Source organism: Sus scrofa, chromosome 15 (genome assembly GCF_054392235.1).
Source record: "Sus scrofa isolate SSC_HxYL_T2T_F1_AM1 chromosome 15, Sscrofa_HxYL_maternal_Yorkshire_Landrace_v2.0, whole genome shotgun sequence".
NCBI lineage: Eukaryota > Metazoa > Chordata > Mammalia > Artiodactyla > Suidae > Sus > Sus scrofa.
Genome location: NC_139397.1, coordinates 146489274 through 146509321, shown reverse-complemented (window position 1 = coordinate 146509321; position 20048 = coordinate 146489274). Strand labels below are relative to the sequence as shown.

Below are 20048 nucleotides of genomic sequence, written 5' to 3'. Positions count from 1 at the left end.
TAGTCCAAATAACAAAGAAGAAACTTTTGAGTGGCTAAAGGCCCTGCTCTGCGGTTGGCTTGACCAACAACTTCTCCCCACCCTATCCCGGTGACCACTGAGGTGCTCCCTGTAGAGAAAACTATCTAGTGCAAGGTTTCTTGAAATTGAATACTGTTTTCTCGCTGCTTACAGCAAACTCCAGCGGCAGCTTCAGGCACGTGGTCTGGCTGGGAGTCCCTTTGGAGGCAGTCTCAAGCACACAGGGGCTTTCTAGCTCCTGGTTCGTTAGCGTGCGGGACGAAGGTGGGCCCTTAACGTGGGTGGACCCTAAATTTCCGGGGGGCTCATCAGCGGATAAAAGGAGCAAATTCTTATCGAAGAGTGCGGACCGGGGCCGCGCATGAGGCCTCCCAGGAAGCGCAAGACCTCTCTAGTAGAGAGGGTCCCAGACAAGTTCGGAAACCCGAGGCCATCCATATTCAACGCCCCGAGTTCGGGGAACAAGCGGCGCCAAAAATGTCCGTCCCACGGCGCAAGCGCCGAGAGCGCGGGCAGTGGATGGGCACTCCGGGAACCGCGCGCCCACGGTCCAATCAGCGCTGCCCTTGCACAAAGCGGGTCCCGCCCCCAGGGCGCCGCCACGAATCCCCTCCCCCTTCTCTGGCCTCCTTGGCCCGCCCACTCCCGCCCGCGCCCCGCCCCGCGCCGTTCTCGGGTAGAGGATCGCGATTGGCTTGTGGGAGGAGCGCGAACTCTGGTTGGTCGAAGCGGAGTCACGAGGTGCCGTCGTCGCCTTTCCAGAGGCGATTACTGGGCAGGCTCAGTCTTTCGTCTCAGTCTCGAGCTCTAGCTGGCAGCTAAGCGTACGCGCTCTGGGATCTTCAGTTCTAGTGGCCGCCATCGAGGTTGCTTGGGTTCCTCTGGGCTCACCTGCGCCACTCGCCCGCTACACACTCCGCCGCCATCATGGTAAAGCTCGCAAAGGTAAGAGGTTTTGTCGGTGCGAGCACGGACATTGAGGCCTGTTTTCCGAGGAGAGCGCGCGCGCGCGGCGCCGCCAGGAGGGCCTGCGCGCCGTCCCGGGCGCGTTCGAGGGCGCCATGCTGCGGGAAGTCTCGCGCGATTAGCTGGGAGGTCTCGCGGCTCTTGGCTGCTTGATGGCGAGGTGAAGAGCTTCAGCAGGTGTCGCGAATGGTGGATATGGCGGGGTGGGACTTAGGGGTTGAGAACGGGGAGGGGGCTCTGGGCCTCGGAGTGAACGGATGAGGGCAAACTCCTGCGACGGGCCGGAGCAGCGCCCCGCCTCCGGACGCACGTGTCCCCATGCGCGGCCCGCCACGTGGGCCTCGCCGCTTGGGTCCCGGTGCCTGCGGAGGGGACTGGACCCTCGGGCGGGGAGCGGCGGCCCATGGGGTCTTGGCTCAGACCGGGCGGGCGGACTCTAGGTGGTCTCCAGGAAGGAGGCCCTGCCGCGTGCTTTTTGCGCCAACCTGTGCGCCCATGGTGGCCTGCAAGTTACTCCACGTGGTCCTGCGGGGGCTGAAAGGGGCGGGGTTGATACCTCGGGGAAAGACTTAGTGGAAGATTAAAGGTTAAGATGTGAATTGTTTAAATTTTTTTTTTTTTTTTTACTTTTTTGCCGCATCGGTAGCATACAGAACTTTCCTGGGCCAGGGATTGAACCCGCACCACAGCAGTGACTTGAGCCACAGCAGTGACAATGCCAGATCCTTGACCCGCTGAGCCACCCGGAAACTCTGTGCAAATTCTTTTTTAAAGGCTGCCTTAATTTAAATCCAGATGAGGGGGGTGGAATTAAGTGCCACACTTTAACCCCAAGGATTTTTTTTTTTTTAAGGTATTTTCTCCTGGCTGAAGGGCTATTCATACTTGCGGTTACAGAGGTCTGATTGTAGGCTATATGAAAAATTTTTTGGCCGTTATTCAAGGATCTGGGGGTATAGTTATAAAACGGGTGCGCTTAGGGAAGGCAGCAGGGAGAGGGAGAGTGTTTCCTTGACTTTTTACCTAAGGTTGGTATTTGTAGAACCTGACAGGAAATATGCGGGGAGTTTAGAATTTGTCTACTAATATTAACATTGATATCAAGAATAGTTTTTGTGTTAATTGTATTTAAGTATGAAAAGGGGGTTTTAAGCAAGATGACTGCCATTTTACTATGAAGAATGGTCAGAAATGTGGAAGGTGTAACGCACTTATGTTTGTGTCTGTTTTAGGCCGGTAAAAATCAAGGCGACCCCAAGAAAATGGCTCCTCCCCCAAAGGAGGTAGAAGAAGACAGTGAAGATGAAGAAATGTCAGACGATGAGGAGGATGATAGCAGCGGAGAAGAGGTACTCAGTGCCGAGTTGTCTTAAACTATAAAATGGAGGATGGGAGGAGTTGGTGTTGAATATCTGAAAATACTGGCAAGTCTCGGGTTATATTCATAACGTGTACTGTTGTAAAGGTTGAGTGTTTCCCAAACTTTTTATTGACCTGTCAGGATACCATAAGGCAAAGTATTGGAAAGAACTTGAGAGAGAAAAGGCCTGGAGTTTTCATGTGCCTCCTGTAGGATTTGGTGTGATTATATTGGATTAAGTCATTGCAGGTTTCCAGTTTCAACATGTTAGCCATATATACCAGATGGAGAAACAGCCCAGACAGTTAACTGTCCCTCAAATGCCAGCTCTGAGCATTATATACAGGTCTGAGGTTAGCGTTACCAGATTTCTCTCTTAGCCCCCCGCCAAGTAGGATTAATTGGTCTCTGTTATCCTATATGGGCTTGGTAGTACTAATCACCGTTAAATTAGCGTGTGGATTTAGGGTCACCACCTTGTATTTGGTTAACATTGACTGTTTATCACTCCTAGCTACTGTAAAGGCAACTAAACTAATTGCTATATTGCTCATATTTCTAATTTAGAACTTAGTAAAGATTTTATCTAGACACACATAACCTGATAAAACCTATATAGTCCACAAAAAGTGGTTTGGAGTGTGACTTACATATAGATAAATGATGATTTTTTTTTACCAAGCTAATATGCTTTCTTTGGTTTGTATTAAATTTTTGAGGCATGACTGCAGCTTGATTATTTGGTGTTCGTTTTCTCTTTTGGTCCTAAGAATATGGGTTGAGTGAACTTTTATCTCCATCCACAATGAGAGCCCCAAATGATTTAATAACGCCTAACAGGTAGTCCATTGTCTGTGTGAGGTATTTGGTTACATGTGTCAGCTTGAAATCCTTAAAGGAGTGTGTAAAGTTGAGTTATTTTCAAATACAAAGACTCTTGAGGCATAAAATGAAGATGTAAAACCTTTGCTAAAACCACTCTGGCATGTGGCATCCAGACAGTCTGTTTTCAGAGTCCCTGTCAGGGACTGCTCTAAGCTGAGGACTGTGACTTCAGCTGTACAGAGGATGTGTTCTGTGCCCTTACAGTTTAATGTGCTGTCATCTAATGCATGTCTTGAACTAGAGGCAGGGTTACAATCAAGCATTCAGTTATGGACCAAGGCTCTCTGAGTTTGGAAACAGGCTTATGCTTGTTTTTATTTATTATCAAGGTTATTATTCCTCAGAAGAAAGGCAAAAAGGCTACCCCAACTCCCGCAAAGAAGGTGATGGTTTCCCCCACAAAAAAGGTTGCGGCTGCCACACCGGCCAAGAAAGCAGTTGTCACTCCTGGCAAAAAGGCAGCGGCTACACCAGCCAAGAAGACAGTTACACCTGCCAAAGCAGTAGCCACACCTGGCAAGAAGGGAGCCACACCAGCCAAAGCATTGGTGGCAACCTCTGGTAAGAAGGGAGCAGCCGCTCCAGCTAAGGGGGCAAAGAATGGCAAGAATGCCAAGAAAGAAGACAGTGATGAGGAAGACGAAGACGACAGCGAAGAGGATGAGGAGGACGAAGAGGAGGACGAGGACGACTTTGAGCCAGCAGTGGTGAAAGGAGCTGCTGCTGCTGCTGCTCCAGCCTCCGATGATGAGGAGGAGGAGGAGGATGAAGATGAGGATGAGGACGAGGACGAGGATGACGAGGAGGAGGAAGATGGTAAGGCATTGTGTAGTAGTTGTTGGGTTCTTGTTTGCAAGATATATTAGGGTTGAGGTTCAGGCAGTGATGCTCGACTCCCGACAACGTGGGCCTTTGACGGGACGCATGGCAAGGTTTCTTTTGGCTGGTTGGGGTGCACTGGCGGGGTACCCATGCGTGGTTGCCTGCTCCTGAGTAAAACACTTCAGCTTACCTTGTATTTTCCATGATGAAGGAGTTTATCTCCAAGTGCTGTTAATTCTTCTTGTGGCTGCTAAGCACAGTGACATGGGCAGGAGTACATTTTTTTCCCCCTTACATTTTCCTGGAACTGGGGTAATTCTGAGTTCCCTTGAGACCCGTTGGTTTCTCTTTCAGACTCTGAAGAAGAAGCTATGGAGACGGTACCAGCCAAAGGGAAAAAAGCCCCGGCAAAAGCTGTTCCTGTGAAGGCCAAGAGCACTGCTGAGGATGAAGATGAAGAGGAGGACGAGGAGGACGAGGAGGATGAAGAGGATGATGATGAGGACGAGGATGAAGAGGAGGACGAGGAGGAGGAGGAGGATGAGGAAGATGAAGACGAGGACGAGGAGGAGGAGGAGGAAGGTAATCAAGTTAAGATTCTGAAGTACATTGACTTTTTTGTTTAAAGAAGGTACTTGAGCATGTGTGGCTGACTGTGGCTGACATACAGATTGTTTGAAATCTTGTCTAGAGCCTGTCAAAGAAGCACCTGGAAAACGAAAGAAGGAGATGGCCAAACAGAAAGCAGCTCCTGAAGCCAAGAAACAGAAGGTGGAAGGTAACTTGGAGAATTGGGGCTGGTGAATGACACCTGATCAATAGCACACGTGATGAACAACACAGGGACTTAATACTGAAACCTGATGTGACACTGCAATGTGCTGATGTGCCATGAAATTTTACACTGGAAGTGAAGTTTATGCCATACTTTAGAAAAGACTAAACTTGTGTTAATTTTTTTGTGCAGCCACAGAACCAACTACGTCTTTCAATCTCTTTGTTGGAAACCTGAACTTCAGCAAATCTGCTTCTGAATTAAAAACGGGTATCAGTGACGTTTTTGCTAAAAATGATCTTGCTGTTGTCGACGTCAGAATTGGTGTGTCTAGGTAGGTATGGAGCAGTTAATGCCACAGTACTTCTGCGCATGGATCTGCTCATGTTTTCCTTCCTTTTGTAGAACCTTAGCTTAAATGTGTTTATGTAAGAACGTTCAGAGATTAGGTATTAATTGTCATTGAATTGTCAAATTGTAAGAACCCCCAAATGGATTTTTTCGTTTTTGGTCTTTTTAGGGCCATACCTGCGACATGGAGGTTGCCAGGTTAGAGGTCTAATTAGCTACTGGCCTACACCAGTGCCACAGCAATACCAGATCTGAGCCACATTTGCAACCTATGCTACAGTGGTAACACCCGATCCTTGGCCCACTGAGCGAGGCCAGGGATCAAACCCACAACCTCATGGTTCCTAGTCGGATTTGTTTCCACTGCACCACAATGGGAACTCCAGTCACCCATAACTCTTGATACAGCACATGTTTCGTTATAAGATTTGATGTTCTTAGAAATATTTATTAGACCTGAACAGCTATGTTATGTTAGTTAATGCTTTTAATTAGATAGGATATTTTTTTTTCCTTCCTTTTTTGGCTGTCCTGCGGCATACAGAGTTCCCAGGCCAGGGGTCAGGACCAAGCCACAGTTGGGACCTATGCCGCAGCTCTGGCAACACTGTGCCGGGCCAAGGATCAAACATGCATCCTGGCACTGCAGAGACGCCACTGGTCCCATTGTGGCACAGCAGGAACTCCAGGATTGGGTTGTCTTAGTGCTAAAGCAGGGTTCTTTTGTCATCGCGTCAGCTGTTGTGTGCAGTGTAGCTAATGAGCATCTTGGAGGTAAGCTTGCATCGGTACTTAGATGCTCCCTGCAGCCCCAGTGGTTTAGGTGCTTTTCGACTTCCTCAGTCCCTGTTCACATCATCACGTTAGTGTTCTGTTGCCCAGAACCCACGTAAGGTGGCTCTTGTTCAGTGCGGCTTGGTTTGTTTTTTCTTCCTCCACCTGTAACTTTTTTTTTTGTCCTCTTCACCTTAAAGGAAGTTTGGCTATGTGGATTTTGAATCTGCTGAAGACCTGGAAAAAGCCTTGGAACTCACTGGTTTAAAAGTCTTTGGCAATGAAATTAAACTAGAAAAACCAAAGGGAAAAGACAGTAAGAAAGGTATGTAAAACTCTAGCTAATTATGATATGATAGGTAACTTGTTAATGTTTATTTATGATGTTTATCTATATTAGATTAAATATAGGCAAGTCGGCCAGGGTCAATTGTTTAACCTTTTTCTTTTTTGCTTTGTGATGTTACGAGGATTAAATGAATTGGAATGTTAAATGTTTACAGCAGTGCCTGGCACTACTTGTTAGACTTTTTAAAAGTGGGCAGTTCCTGGAGAAATGAACCCTACTGGTATCCATGAGGATATGGGTTGGATCCCTGGCCCTGCTTAGTGGGTTAAGGATCCAGTGGTGTCAGGAGCTTTGGCTAAGACACGGCTTGGATCCTGCATTGCTGTGGCTGTAGTGTAGGCCGACAGCTGTAGCTCACATTCAGCCTCTAGCTGGGAACCTCTATATGCCGCAGCAAAAATCAATAAGTAAGTAAATGGATTAGATATACCTAAATTGTTTTTGTTTTGTTTTTGTCTTTTTTGCCTTTTCTAGGGCCGCTCCAGAGGCATATGGAGGTTCCCAGGCTAGGGGTCGAATCAGAGCTACAGCTGCCGGCCTACGCCAGAGCCACACCAGACCTGAGCCATATCTGCAACCTACACCACAGCTCACAGCTATGCCAGATCCTTCACCCACTGAGCAAGGCCAGGGATCGAACCTGCAAGCTTTTAGTGGTTCCTAGTCAGATTCATTAACCACTGTGCCACGACGGGAACTCCTAGATGTACCTAAATTGTTAACCTAATAGTCCTCACTGGAAGTAGAGCAGATCCCTAACTACTCCATTTGTATTCTCTATACACACTGGTTACATTTCAAGTGTGTTTATGATATTTTTAATTCAAAAATACTGAGCCATAACTACTCTCTACATACCATCTTAGAGCTTTGTTCTAAGTATTCAGCACATAGTTTATTCTCAGTTATGACAGAGCACCTGTACATTGTAGGATCTCAAAAAGTATTTCTTGGCGTTCCTGTTGTGGCTCAGTGGGTTAAGAACCTGACTAGTTATCCATGAGGTTGTGGGTTCGAGCCCTGGCCTCACTTAGTGGGTTAGGGGTCTAGCACTGCTGTGAACTGTTGTGTGGGTTGTAGATGTGACTCCCATTGGGCCGTGCCATGATATAGACCAGTGGCTACAGCTCCAGTTCGACCTCTAGCCTGGCACATAACCTCCATATGCCGTGGGTGTGGCCCTAAAACAAAAAAGAATAAAATTAAAAATTATTTCTTGAAGAAAACTTTTATTATGTGTCAGTAGGTCTTTGGTGATCTGTGGGGAAAGGTCTTTTTAAGTTATCCAGTTCATTGTTGTGTTTTTTTGTCTAGATCGAGATGCGAGGACGCTTTTGGCTAAAAATCTGCCTTATAAAGTTACTCAGGATGAATTAAAAGAAGTCTTTGAAGATGCCGTGGAGATCAGATTAGTCAGCAAGGATGGAAAGAGTAAAGGGTATGTTTTAAGTCTACTGAAATGTTACATTAAAATGAATGCATTTAACTAATTTACAAAAGAAATGTTCTAACTTTCCTACGTATGTGATTATGGGCAAACTAAACTAACCCATGCCTCAATTCCCCATTTGTACAGTGGAGATAATAGATTTAATTTTGAGTGAATTTATTGTAAGAAGTATTTAGCACACTTTGTGTAGTGGGAGAAAAGTTTTAATTGAAAAGCGGAAGATGGCAAAACCTGAACAGTGTATAAGACAAAGGACATTTTGGAGTTCTCTTGTGCAGTGGGTTAAGGATACGGTGTTAATACTGCAGAGGCTTGAGTTGCTTCTATGCTGTGGGTTCGATCCCTGGCCCAGGAACTTCCCTGTACTATGGCATGGCCAGAAAACCCCGAAGGGCATTTTTATGGTACTCATCTGAAATAAGGGCATGTTGCTGAGATTAAAACATTTGTGTTAGGTGTTCCTGTGGTGGCCCAGTGGGTTAAGAACCTGACTAGTATCCATGAGGATATGAGTTCAATCCCTGGCCTTGCTCAGTGGGTTAAGGATCCAGCGTTGGCATGAGCTGTGGTGTGGGCCTGCCACTAGCTGCAGTTGCAATTCAACCCCTAGTCTGGGAACTCTATGACAGAGGTGTGGCCCCAAAAAGAAAAACATATATATATTGTTAGAGAGTTAATACGGACTTGAATTTTTTAAAAAGTCAGGTGGATTTAAATTTTTTTTTTCCTATTGTAGGATTGCTTATATAGAATTTAAGACAGAAGCTGATGCAGAGAAAACCTTGGAAGAAAAGCAGGGAACAGAAATAGATGGGCGATCCATTTCCCTGTACTACACTGGAGAGAAAGGTCAAAATCAAGACTTTAGAGGTGGAAAGAATAGCACTTGGAGTGGTAAGAATTTATAGGCCGTTCTCCATACAGGGTTTTGGAATTGATGGAGGGAAATCCTTTGCGTCTTTGTCTTTTATAAAAAGTTGACTAATTAATTGGGTGCAGGTTTATGTAGATCAAGCTGATTATATCTCTGTTTGTATTGAGGGTCTTGAATGAGAGCTGTATGAGGTCTTTACCCCAGAACATAGATAAGTCCAGTTTCCTTTATATGTATGTTTTATAGTGTAAATGACGTAGATTGTGTCTTAAAATCAGAAGAGTGTTGTAGGAAGACACTGAGCCGTAGGCAGCTTATACATCTGAGTGACGGGAAGAGGAAGTGTGTAACAGTACATACTAGGTACTTGATTTTATTGACTGACAAGCAGGATTCCAGCTGTGTCAGCGTTGGTGTGTAACTCCCTCACGCATAAACATTCTTAAGAACGAAGCAAGCTGTAGCTGTGACCGCAGTTGAGAACTGCTACTTCAGAGTCTTCATTTGACGTCTTTTTATTTGTAGGTGAATCAAAAACTCTGGTTCTAAGCAACCTCGCCTATAGTGCCACAGAAGAAACCCTTCAGGAAGTATTTGAGAAGGCAACGTTTATCAAAGTGCCCCAGAACCAAAACGGCAAATCTAAAGGGTAAAAGAATTGGTGCCTTTCTGTGGTCAATCACGGAGGGGACGTCACGGTCCCTGGCTGTTAGCGGCAGCTGCGTCCTTTGTGTGTGTGCTTGAGGAAGAAGCCTTGGTGGCCTCAGGGGCTGCAGAGCAGAGGAGCTCTGTGCTTGGTGACTGTTCTAAGTGTTGACTGTTTATCCTCAGGTATGCATTTATAGAATTTGCTTCGTTTGAAGATGCTAAAGAAGCTTTAAATTCATGTAATAAAAGGGAAATTGAGGGCAGAGCCATCAGACTGGAGTTGCAAGGACCCAGGGGATCACCTAACGCAAGAAGCCGTAAGTTACTTCATCAGCAGGATGTGGTGGGTGGGTCCTTGGTGCTGTGCTTTAGCTGTTTATGGTCAGAAGAACCTCTTTTTTTCTGTTGCCTGCTGCTGAGTAAACGATGCTGGATATGATGACTGATTATCTGAGAAATAACTGATGAAATCTCAAGAAAATTCCTCTAGATAGTCAAGTTCTGATCCAGCTAAGTTGGCTTTGAGCAGCAGTGTTGCCTGTGGTTCACTGTCCTGTGTGGTGGTTCAGCTGCCTGCTTTAGGACTGCCGTCTCACATGCTTGGCTGCTTCTCCCGTTTTCCATAAAGATCTGAGACAGGTTCTCAATGGCTCGGGGGATTGGAAACTTGAGAGGGCGGTTGGTCTTTTATTGGAGCATCTGTGCACCAAGTCGCTTTACCTGCTTTTGCTTACAGATGCTCAAAGTGAAAGCTTGCACGAAGGCGCGCATTCTCAGTAGTCAGGCTAGACAGCAACGTGCAAATCCAGCATGGTGTCAGGAATTGTGCCTTTAAGTGAAGGTGCGGTTTTTATTTTTCTTCCCCAGAGCCATCCAAAACTCTGTTTGTGAAAGGTCTGTCCGAGGAAACCACAGAAGAGACATTAAAGGAGTCGTTTGACGGCTCTATTCGTGCAAGGATCGTCACTGACCGGGAGACTGGGTCCTCCAAGGGGTAAGGGCATGTGCCGCGTCCGCCAGGAGGGAGAGCTCCCATCTGGTGCCTTCTCATTGAGCTCCTTTCTGTCGATGGGTGACAGTTTAGGATTCGCACGAGAAGAAGAGAGAATTCACAGAGCTGCGTTGTTGCCTTCTGTCTTCACAGAGGTACATTCAGCTGTTTTGTGAGACAGACATTCCGGAGCTCGCGCCGTCAGTACAACCAGTTTTGGCTTTCCGCGGGCACTGCTCTGCCCTGGGTCTTGGCTTCCCTGATGAGCAGGGCTACTTTATTGCCACAGGATCACTAGTCCACACGCAAGGTTAACTGGGCACCCGTTCCATGTGTGTTTTGTAATGGGCAGTTGCGTTTGGTGTTTCTAGGTTTGGTTTTGTGGACTTCAACAGTGAGGAAGATGCCAAAGCCGCCAAGGAGGCCATGGAAGATGGTGAAATTGATGGAAACAAAGTTACTTTGGACTGGGCCAAGCCTAAGGGCGAAGGTGGCTTCGGTGGCCGAGGAGGAGGCAGGGGCGGCTTTGGAGGTCGAGGTGGTGGCAGAGGTGGCCGCGGTGGATTTGGTGGCAGAGGCCGGGGAGGCTTTGGAGGTAAGGAGCGTGGAAGGCCCCCTCACTGTGTGCCTGTGGCACATACATGCACTTCCCAACCTGCGGGCCCAGGTTCCTGCGTCACTCAGTCCCCAAGTCCTCACTCAAGCCTCTGGGGAGGGAGCACTGGCAGCTCTGCAGCCAGCCTTTCAGGGACGTGTCTTGCCTTCCTGCAGGGCGAGGCGGCTTCCGAGGAGGCAGAGGAGGAGGAGGAGGAGACCACAAGCCACAAGGAAAGAAGACCAAGTTTGAATAGTTTCTTCTATCCCTGTCGTTCCTCTTCCATTTGAAAGAAAGGACTCTGGGGTTTTTACTCTGTTACCTGATCACTGGCAGAGCCTTCTGAGGACATTCCAAGACAGCGTGCAGCCCTGTGGTCTCCTTGGAAATCGTATAGATAACATTTCAAAGGCGATAACCCTGTTGGTTTTGACTGGATATTGATATAAACTTTTTAAAGAGATGAGTGATAGAGCTAACCCTTATCTGTAAGTTTTGAATTTATATTGTTTCTTCCCATGTACAAAACCATTTTTTTCCTACGAAGTTTTTTTTTTTTTTTTTTTTCTTCTTGCCTTGGGGGGTTGTAAAAGAAAGCAGAATGTTTTATCATGACTTTTGCTTCAACTTTGGGACAGATTAAAAGTCCTAAACTCTGGTGCCAGACTTGTACTTCCTAGAGTGTTTCTCCTGGAGTATCTTGCTCAGGGTGGAGCAGGGCAAAGCCAGGTCTGCCGCTCCAGGTCTAGCCCACCCCTGATGGAAATGCTGGAAATGTCACCAGCCAGTTTTGGTGACATGGCTGGTGAGGTGACCAACTTCCGCAGCCCTGTGTGTCGTGATGAAAGGCTTGTTAGAACAGCAGCTTTGTTCCACTTAGAAGCAGAGCTCAGAGTCAGGTGTCCTGAAAAAGTGCTCTTTGAAGAAGGGCAGGGGCGCTTGGGTCCTGCCTCTTTAAATATGCCCTGCAAAGCGTATGCAGTGTGGAATTGACGGTGACTGAAGAGAAGTCGTGCCGGATGAATGGACCAAATGGAGGCGTGGGTGCGGGGAGGCTGGGGGGGGCCCTTCTAGCCCAGTCGGATCGTTGGGACGTCTCCCGACAAGCTCCTGTTAGGCCGGCAAGAAAGACTTTGGTTTTGCCCCATGACAGATTCTCAAACACTCTCGCTTATTAGGCGCTCTCTGCTGTGCCCTCCTCCCCCTTTCTGATTAAAGGTCACATGATTAGGCCTAGGTCAAGGGATTAACACACATATTTAGTAAAACGGAAGAGCACTCCAGATGGTACACTAGCCTAATTAGACTATTAAAAGTACCAAATCAAAATATGGTACCGGTAGAATGCAATGCAAACTGAAGGTGGTAAACAGCCTAATTTTGTCCTATTTTATGAGTTGCTGGTGGATGAGAGAATCTAAGCCTGTGCATGTCATGTAAGGTTTAGCAGGTGTGTTCCAGGTACTGAGGGCGTAGACCAGGACAGAGCCTGCTTTGCAGCGGAGGACGATTAAAGGTTTGGTACAGTTAGAAAAGCTAAAATGAACCTTTGGCAGCCTTCTTTTGTAGATTTTAAAAATTTTAATAAATCAGAGCCCATCAGAGCTAATCATGAATTAGGCCTGTTACCTTCGAAATAATAACAAGGCTGCATAGTTGTAACTGAACATTTTGTTTGATTTTGCTTTTTTTTTGTCTTTTAGGGCCGCACCCACAGCATGTGGAGGTTCCCAGGCTAGGGTTGAACTGGAGCTACAGCCACTGGCCTACGCCACAGCCACAGCCATGCCAGATCGGAGTTGGCGTCTGTGACCTACCACAGCTCACGGCAACGCCAGATCTTTATCACACTGGGTGAGGCCAGGGATCAAACCTGCAACCTCATGGTTCCTAGTTGGATTTGTTTCCCCTGCACCACGACAGGCCCTCCAACACCTGAATATTTTATCAGGTTAATGGCAAGTGAGCCTGTCCCAAACTGGCCTTGCAAGAGGGAGCCTATGAGATCGTCTCCAGGGCCCTCTCCGTTACCCTGCAGCCTTCTCCCAGGCAGGTACCATCCCCGACTGACAGGCATGTGGGTGTAAGTCAGACTGAATGTGTAATGCATGCACTATTTGTCCAGCCAGCAACATGAGTTAGTATTGCTCAGGCCCAGCACAGCCAGTGCTTATTCAGAACTGTAGTGCTGTTGAGAGCCCGTGGTAGTGGGGTTTTGGTGGGTTCTCTTGGTGAGACTTGAACCAGACCCTGCTAGCAGCCTAGTTGCAGGAGTTCTTGCTCTTAGGTTGGGGCCTGCACTGAAACACAAGCAAGTCTGAATCTGCTTGCTCGTGCTGTGATACTGCAACCACCATGCCAGGCAGTTAACCTCAGCCCCTCTAAGGTGCTGTGGGGGCAAGACAGCCACAAACTAAGGTTTCCTTCCGAGGAAAAGGAAAGAGTCCAGCAGTGTTAGTCCTGGATATTATGTGGGTGCGCGTGGGGGCGAGGTGAGGCTGGAGGGTGGTACTCTGCGTGTGGTGGGAAAGGAGCCGTGGGAGTGTTGAGGGGAGGCCTTCCTGGTTCCTGGTTTGCTTTGGGTGAGGGTGTTGCAGCCATTTTAGAAAAGCAGCTCCTTGTAGCAAATGGTCGTCGTCACTTTTGTCATCCTTCCAGCAGGTGGCAGCACATCCACAGGGATGTGGACCCCTGACAAGTGCGGCGGGAAGCCTGAAGATCATTTTCAGGCCAGATTAAGGGTAATCCGGCCTGGGAATCTGCAGCAACTCCACTCGGCACACATGCTGTGGAATCCCCTGAGAACTGGATTCCAGTTGGGTTCAAGAACTAAAATTTATTAAATGCTTATCCTGTGCTCTCATCTCTGAGGCTTGTCCCATTTATGCACCCTTAGTCTGCTCATTATGTCCTTGTAACTCAGTCTTTGTCTCCCTTCAGCCTTAAAAAGTGCCAAGGCTTTTTTCTCATCCAAAAAGAGCTCGTCCCCTGACCCTGCCACCCTTCCTGGATAACCTCTAGCCTTCATTGCCAAGCTTTGAGAAGGACGGCACTCCTGCCTCTCAATTCTTTGCCCCCAGCAGTGCGGCTTCTGTCCCCACACCAGCATGGGGTTCTCTAAGGCTGCCAGTCCAGAGGGTGGTCTTACCTTAGCTTATGGCTTCCCCGCAGCAGCTGACAGATTCCACTTTGCTGCTGAAAACTTCCTTCTCTCCCACCATCAGGAAATGAGTGGTGGCTCTGACAGTGGGCTGGGTAAAGAGGAAAATAACCCTGGGATTAAAGCTTTTCAGAATTTTATCCAGTGTAATACGTGGATCCAGTGGCTGTTTGCCAGATGAGGTAACCTTGTGACGGAGGAGAAAGGCTCGGAGGTGCCTCTGTTGCTGGTCCTACATGGAAACATGAAAGGAACCTGAGTAGAGGGACTTGGTTTTGTTCATTGTTTTCCATGAGCCTCAGACAGTCCCTGACACAGTAGGCTCTCAAGATTTTAAAAATACTAAAATATGTTATTCACTAGTGCATTAGATAAGGTGTATTTACAATTAAGATAGATTTAGGGAGTTGGGTTCTGGTAATGGAGTGGCTTTTAACAGACTAACCCTCCTTTTGATTTCAATTATGAACTCTGGACAAAATATAAAAATCAAATCTGAAGGCGTTGAAGGTACAAACAATATGAGATAGAAACTGGAGCAGAGAGCATCCTTGAAAGGCAGGGACCCTGGGGGAGAGGTACCTTTAACCAGCTTTTCCCTCAAGGGCACCCTCCCCCACCTCCCAGGTCGCATGATTCTTTGGGCATAGAGTTGGAAGTCTGAGATGTCGGGTTGGGAATTGTCTTGAAGTTGAGGGAGACAGGAGAAAACTGAAATATGCTTACTAATTGCCTTCGATTTCTTGACCTGAGTCTTAAGTTGATGAGCAGGGCAAGGTTCTTTTGAGCCCAGGGGAGAAATACAGCAGCAAGGTCCAAGAGCTACCTGATACTGGAGAGAAGTTTGGGGAGTTCCCGTTGTGGCGAAACGGAAACAAATCCTACTAGGAACCATGAATGAGGTTGCAGGTTCGATAGAAGGCCTCGCCCAGTGGGATAAGGATCCAGCATGGCCCTGACCTATGGTGTAGGTCACAGATTCGGCTCAGATCTGGCGTTGCCATGGCTGCGGCATAGACCAGCAGCTACAGCTCTGATTGGACCCCTACCCTAGGAACCTCCATATACTGAGGGTGCAGCCTTAAAAAGCAAAAAAAAAAAAAAAAAAAAACCAGCAGATGGAGAGAAGTTTGGAGCTCAAGTTATGCCCAGTTATGAGGGTTTGATAAACAATGCTTAAAGCTTTTCTTTCAAACTCAGGCCATAACTTTAGAAGTAATAGCATATTCCAGGCCTAAGGACTGAACCTCAAACTAAGGGCAAAATACAAAACCAAAATAGACTCAGCCTAGCAAAGTCTAAAACTAAGCTCCTACATAATCAATGGGGGAATCTTGGGAGTTTAATTGCCTAGTAGAACAAATTGCAACAGGGCTCAGAGGGAGCTAAGAGTCGGGACCCTAATGTGTCATACAGAATGTCTAGTAAGGAGTTCCTGTCGTGGCGCAGTGGTTAACGAATCCGACTAGGAACCATGAGGTTGCGGGTTCGGTCCCTGCCCTTGCTCAGTGGGTTAACGATCCGGCGTTGCCGTGGGCTGTGGTGTAGGTTGCAGATGCGGCTCGCCAGCGTTGCTGTGGCTTTGGCGTAGGCTGGCAGCTACAGCTCCAATTCGACCCCTAGCCTGGGAACCTCCTACAGCTCCAATTTGACCCCTAGCCTGGGAACCTCCATATGCCGCGTGAGCGGCCCGAGAAATAGCAAAAAAAAAGACAAAAAAAAGAAAGAATGTCTAGTAAGCAAAAACACTACACATGCAATGACAGGAAAATACTATCAAGAGAAGTAAATACACAATTCATGCTGGAAGTTATAGGCAAGAACTTTAATCATTGTAAATACATTGAGTTTACAAGGAAAGGGAGTTTCTGCTGTGGCACAGTGGGTTAAGAAACCAACTTAGAGGTGTGGGTTCAATCAGCAGCTGCAACTCCAATTTGATCCGCAGTGGGTTAAAAGATGTGTTGCTGCAGCTAAGGCGGGTCACAACTGTGGCCCAGATTTGACCCCTGGCCTGGGAACTTGCATAGTCATGGGTGTGGCCATAAAAAAATTTACAAGAAAAGTCAAATATATTGAGTGAAAGAGAGATGGAAACTCTTAAGAACAAGTGGAATTCCTGAAATTGAAAAAGGATAAGTATTATATGTATTTTATGTATAAATAGAAAATTTCACCAGAAAGGCTTAGCAGGAGGAAGGATCAGTAAACTAGAAGACAAATTGTAATTACAGAGTTCAAAACCTGCCACCCCCAAATATAACATCTTGGCATATTAAATATCTCAAGCTAAGGAATCATTAAATATCTCAGGTGCAGGGAGAACTTTCTGACCCCCTGACGCAGGTTGTAAGGCCCTCCTGTGAGAGGTGCCCTCGTATATACTCAGAAGGAGGGATCACCCATTTCTCTGAAGACAGGGACACCAAGAGGAAATGTGTAGGGACAGGCCTTGCTGTCCCCCGCCAACCCCCCCAGTTTGCTAAGCTCAGCCCCGCCCCCTTTATTGCTGAGTTTACCCACAACTCTCCACCCTTCATCAAACCTAACGAAATATTCGGCTTTAACCACTTCTTAGGTCTTAGTTTCCTTATGAAGTCCCCCATGCCACATAAAACATGTTAAATTCACATTCTTCTCTCTCTCTCTTTTTTTTTTTTTTTTTTTTTTTTGGTCTTTTCTAGGGCTGCACCTGAGGCATATGGAGGTTCCCAGGCTAGGGGTCTCATCAGAGCTGTAGCCACTGGCCTACGCCACAGCCATAGCAACGTGGGATCCTTAACCCACTGAGCGAGGCCAGGGACCGAATTTGCAACCTCAAATCCGAATTCCTAGTCGGATTCATTAACCACTGAGCCACGATGGGAACTTTATCATTCTTTTCTCTTTTAATCTGTCTTTTGTGACAGGGCTCCAGCTAAGAGCTTAGAAGGGTAGAGGGAAAAGATGTATTTCCTCTCCTACATTATCCAAATTGAAGCTCAAAGAAAAAGTTGGGAAAAAAGCAGAGGCTCAATGACAATATCAAGTTGTCCAACATGTGTAACTGAGTCCAAGATGGAGGGAAAAATGAATAGGCAGAAATCTCTTAGAAAAATAATGGCTGAAAAATATCTAAATTTGATGAAAAACAAGCCACAGACCCCAAAATAAAGTTACACACCCCCCATCACATCACAGCTGAATTTTTGAAAACAAAAAAATTTAAATAGCCAAAACGAAAAAGACCCATTACATGTTCCATCTATAAGAATGATGGCCAAATCTCATCAGGAAAGTTATAAGGCCATGGATGATATCTTTAAAGTGCTAAAGGAGAAACATCAGTCGAGAATTCTGTTCCCACTGTGGCTCAGCGGTAACGAATCTGACTAGTGTCCATGAGGATGTGAGTTCGATCCCCGGCTTTGCTTAGTGGTTGAGGTTTCAGCGTTGCCGTGAGCGGTGGTGTAGGTCCCAAGCATGGCTTGGATCCCACATTGCTGTGGCTGTTTGCAACTCCAATTTGATCTGTAGTCTGGGAACTTTCATGTGCCACATGTGTGGCCATAAAAAGCAAAAAAAAAAAAAGTCATTTTCAAACAAATGAGGCTGAATGAACTCATCACCAGGACACTTGAATTTCAAGAAATGCTAAAGGAATTTTTTCAGGCTGAAAAGGAGCTATATCAGGGAAATTGGATCTTCAGGAAGAAATAAGAGCCCTGGAAATAAGAAGTGATACTCCCTTTCAAAGACTACTGCCAAACCGAAAGCCATGACTATATTCTGGGGTTTATAATATATGTAAAAGGAAAATACATGACAAAAGTAGCACAAATTAAGGGAAGTGAGTAAATGAAATTACATGATTTTAAGATTCTCTCTCCTTTTTTTTTTTTTTTTTTTTGGTCTTTTTAGGACCTCATCTTTAGCATACGGAAGTTCCCAGGCTATAGGTCAAATCGGGGCTGTAGCTACTGGCCTACGCTACAGCCATAGCAACATTGGATCTGAGCCAAGCCTGTGAACGACTCCACAGCTTATGGCAATGCCAGATCCTTAACCCGCTGAGCGAGGCCAGGGATTGAACCCACATCCTCATGGATACTAGCTGGGTTCTTAATCTGCTGAGCCACAGTGGGAACTCCTGATTTCAAAATTCGTGTATTCTGGGGTTCCTTAACCTGCTAGGCCATCAGGGAACTCCTTAAACTAACATAATGTTAATTCAGGGTAAATAGTGATACGTTAAAGACACGTATTGTAGGGAGTCCCCTCGTGGTCTAATGGTTAGGACTCAGTGCTTTTGCCATTGCAGTCTGGGTTCAATCCCTGGTCCTGAGATCCCCCATCAAGCTGCTACATGTGGGGCCAAAAAACAAACAAACAAACAAAAAGCACATTGTAATCCCTAGAGCAACATTAAATAAAATAATATGGCCCGAGAGCGCCCACTTGCAATGTTTCTCTTCTGCCCGGGCTGCGGGAACAGGCTGATGGTGGGGGAGGGTACCACTGCCACCAATGCAATTGCAACACCTGCCCTACAAGCATGATGTCCCCAGACTCTTACAAAACGGAAGATCCCAAAGCTGCAGGAAGTGGTTGATGTGCTTGGTGGAGCAGCTGCCTGGGAAATGTTGACTCTGTGAGCCTGCTTCCAGCAGCTTCAGACCCGCTCTTCGGACGAGCCCACGACCCCCTTCTGTAAGCTGCTCAGGGTGGACATCGCTGGAGGCACTAGAGCCAGGCAGGCGCAGCTGCGTCAGCATCTGCTCACCTTGGTCCCCAGATTCCCAGCTGCGAGTGTGAATGGTGTGTCCTGAGGGTCTTTGCGGGTGTGGTGTGAAACTAACCCTGACCTCCCAATCAGTGGATTAACTCATTAAGGTACAGGGAGACTTCCTGTGTAGGGAGGAGTATCCAGCATTAAATCCACCCTGTTTGGGGTCCTGTCATCTATTTTTTATGTTTATTGGGCAACTGGCATTCCCTTGCCTTCAGCCGACACTCAAATATTTACATTGTTTGTACAACTAATAAAACTTATTAATTTAGTATATTAGAATCTGTAAGGTTTTTTTTTTTTTTTTTTTAAGGGCTGCACCCACAGCATCTGGAAGTTCCCAGGCTAGAGGTTGAATCAGAGCTATTGCTGCCGGTCTACACCAGCAGCAACACAGGATCCAAACTGAGTTTTCCACCTACACCGCAGGTCATGGCAACTCTGGATCCTTAACGCACTGAGCAAAGTCAGGGATTGAACTCACGTCCTCATGGATCCTCAGGGGTTTCATTACCACGGAGCCGCAACTGAAACTCCTAAGTTTTTTTTATTTAAAATTTTTATTTTGCTCTTTAGGGCCCCAGGTGTGGCATATGGAAATTCCCAGGCTAGGGGTTGACTTGGAGCTGCAGCTGCTGGCCTACATCACAGCCACAGAAATTCGGGATCTGGAGCCTCATCTGTGACCTACACCACAGCTCACAGCAATGCTGGATCCTTAACCCACTGAGCGAGGCCAGGGATCGAACCTGCATCCTCACGGATACTAGTCAGACTCGCTGTGCCACAACAGGAGTTCCTAGATGTCCCTAAGTATTTAACTGTTAATTGCAAACTTATTTCATCAACATTTATTCTGAATATGTAATTAAAATTAAAAAGTCTAATATCACCTTCTCAGTGTTTTAAATACCTTAAGCAGTAGACATCAGACCCCCAAATAAGATTCCCAAGCTGACTACTATCCTTAGGGCCAAACTGGTTGCAAAACTGCTAATAACATGGAATTCAATATCTTTTTTTCTTTTTCTTTTTTCTTTCTAGTGGTACACACAGTATGTGAAAGATCCCCAGGCCAGGGATCAAACCTGTGCCACAGCAGCAACCTGAGCCACTGCAGTGACAACACTGGATCCTTAACCCACTGGGCCACAGGAGAACTCTGGAATTCAATTTCTTTATTATTTGTATTCTTGATTCCTAGGATTGCAATACTCCTATTAGACAGTAATTTTTGTTTGTTTGTTTCGTTTTAGACA

General features: G+C 46.6%; 1 protein-coding gene, 3 non-coding genes and 1 pseudogene across 5 annotated transcripts; all 5 read left to right on the top strand.

The window, feature by feature from the left end:
* The first annotated feature begins 817 nt into the window (after positions 1 to 817).
* NCL (nucleolin) lies at positions 818 to 11519 on the top strand. Of its 2 annotated transcripts, XM_021074959.2 has the most exons (14): positions 818 to 966; positions 2220 to 2336; positions 3562 to 4048; positions 4409 to 4636; positions 4746 to 4832; positions 5022 to 5163; positions 6155 to 6279; positions 7618 to 7741; positions 8490 to 8647; positions 9153 to 9276; positions 9459 to 9592; positions 10143 to 10269; positions 10638 to 10861; positions 11038 to 11519. In XM_021074959.2, exons 1-14 carry the CDS (start codon positions 949 to 951, stop codon positions 11115 to 11117), a joined length of 2175 nt encoding a protein of 724 aa, XP_020930618.1. In that variant the 5' UTR covers positions 818 to 948; the 3' UTR covers positions 11118 to 11519. The 2 variants fall into 2 exon arrangements, 1 of the variants encoding a protein (XP_020930618.1); XR_014830231.1 differs by lacking the exons at positions 7618 to 7741; positions 8490 to 8647; positions 9153 to 9276; ... (2 more) ...; positions 10638 to 10861; positions 11038 to 11519 and adding an exon at positions 6930 to 7512 and having other exon boundaries at positions 6155 to 6498.
* Positions 4875 to 4944, top strand: LOC146396196 (small nucleolar RNA SNORD82). Its single transcript, XR_014830628.1, has one exon. It is a non-coding gene; the product is annotated as a small nucleolar RNA SNORD82 (small nucleolar RNA).
* On the top strand, positions 9706 to 9785 carry LOC146396195 (small nucleolar RNA SNORD20). Its single transcript, XR_014830632.1, has one exon. It is a non-coding gene; the product is annotated as a small nucleolar RNA SNORD20 (small nucleolar RNA).
* LOC146396194 (small nucleolar RNA SNORA75) lies at positions 10317 to 10449 on the top strand. Its single transcript, XR_014830627.1, has one exon. It is a non-coding gene; the product is annotated as a small nucleolar RNA SNORA75 (small nucleolar RNA).
* Positions 11520 to 18463: 6944 nt separating the features above from the next.
* LOC110256923 (DNA-directed RNA polymerase III subunit RPC10 pseudogene) lies at positions 18464 to 18747 on the top strand (annotated as a pseudogene).
* Positions 18748 to 20048: the final 1301 nt, after the last annotated feature.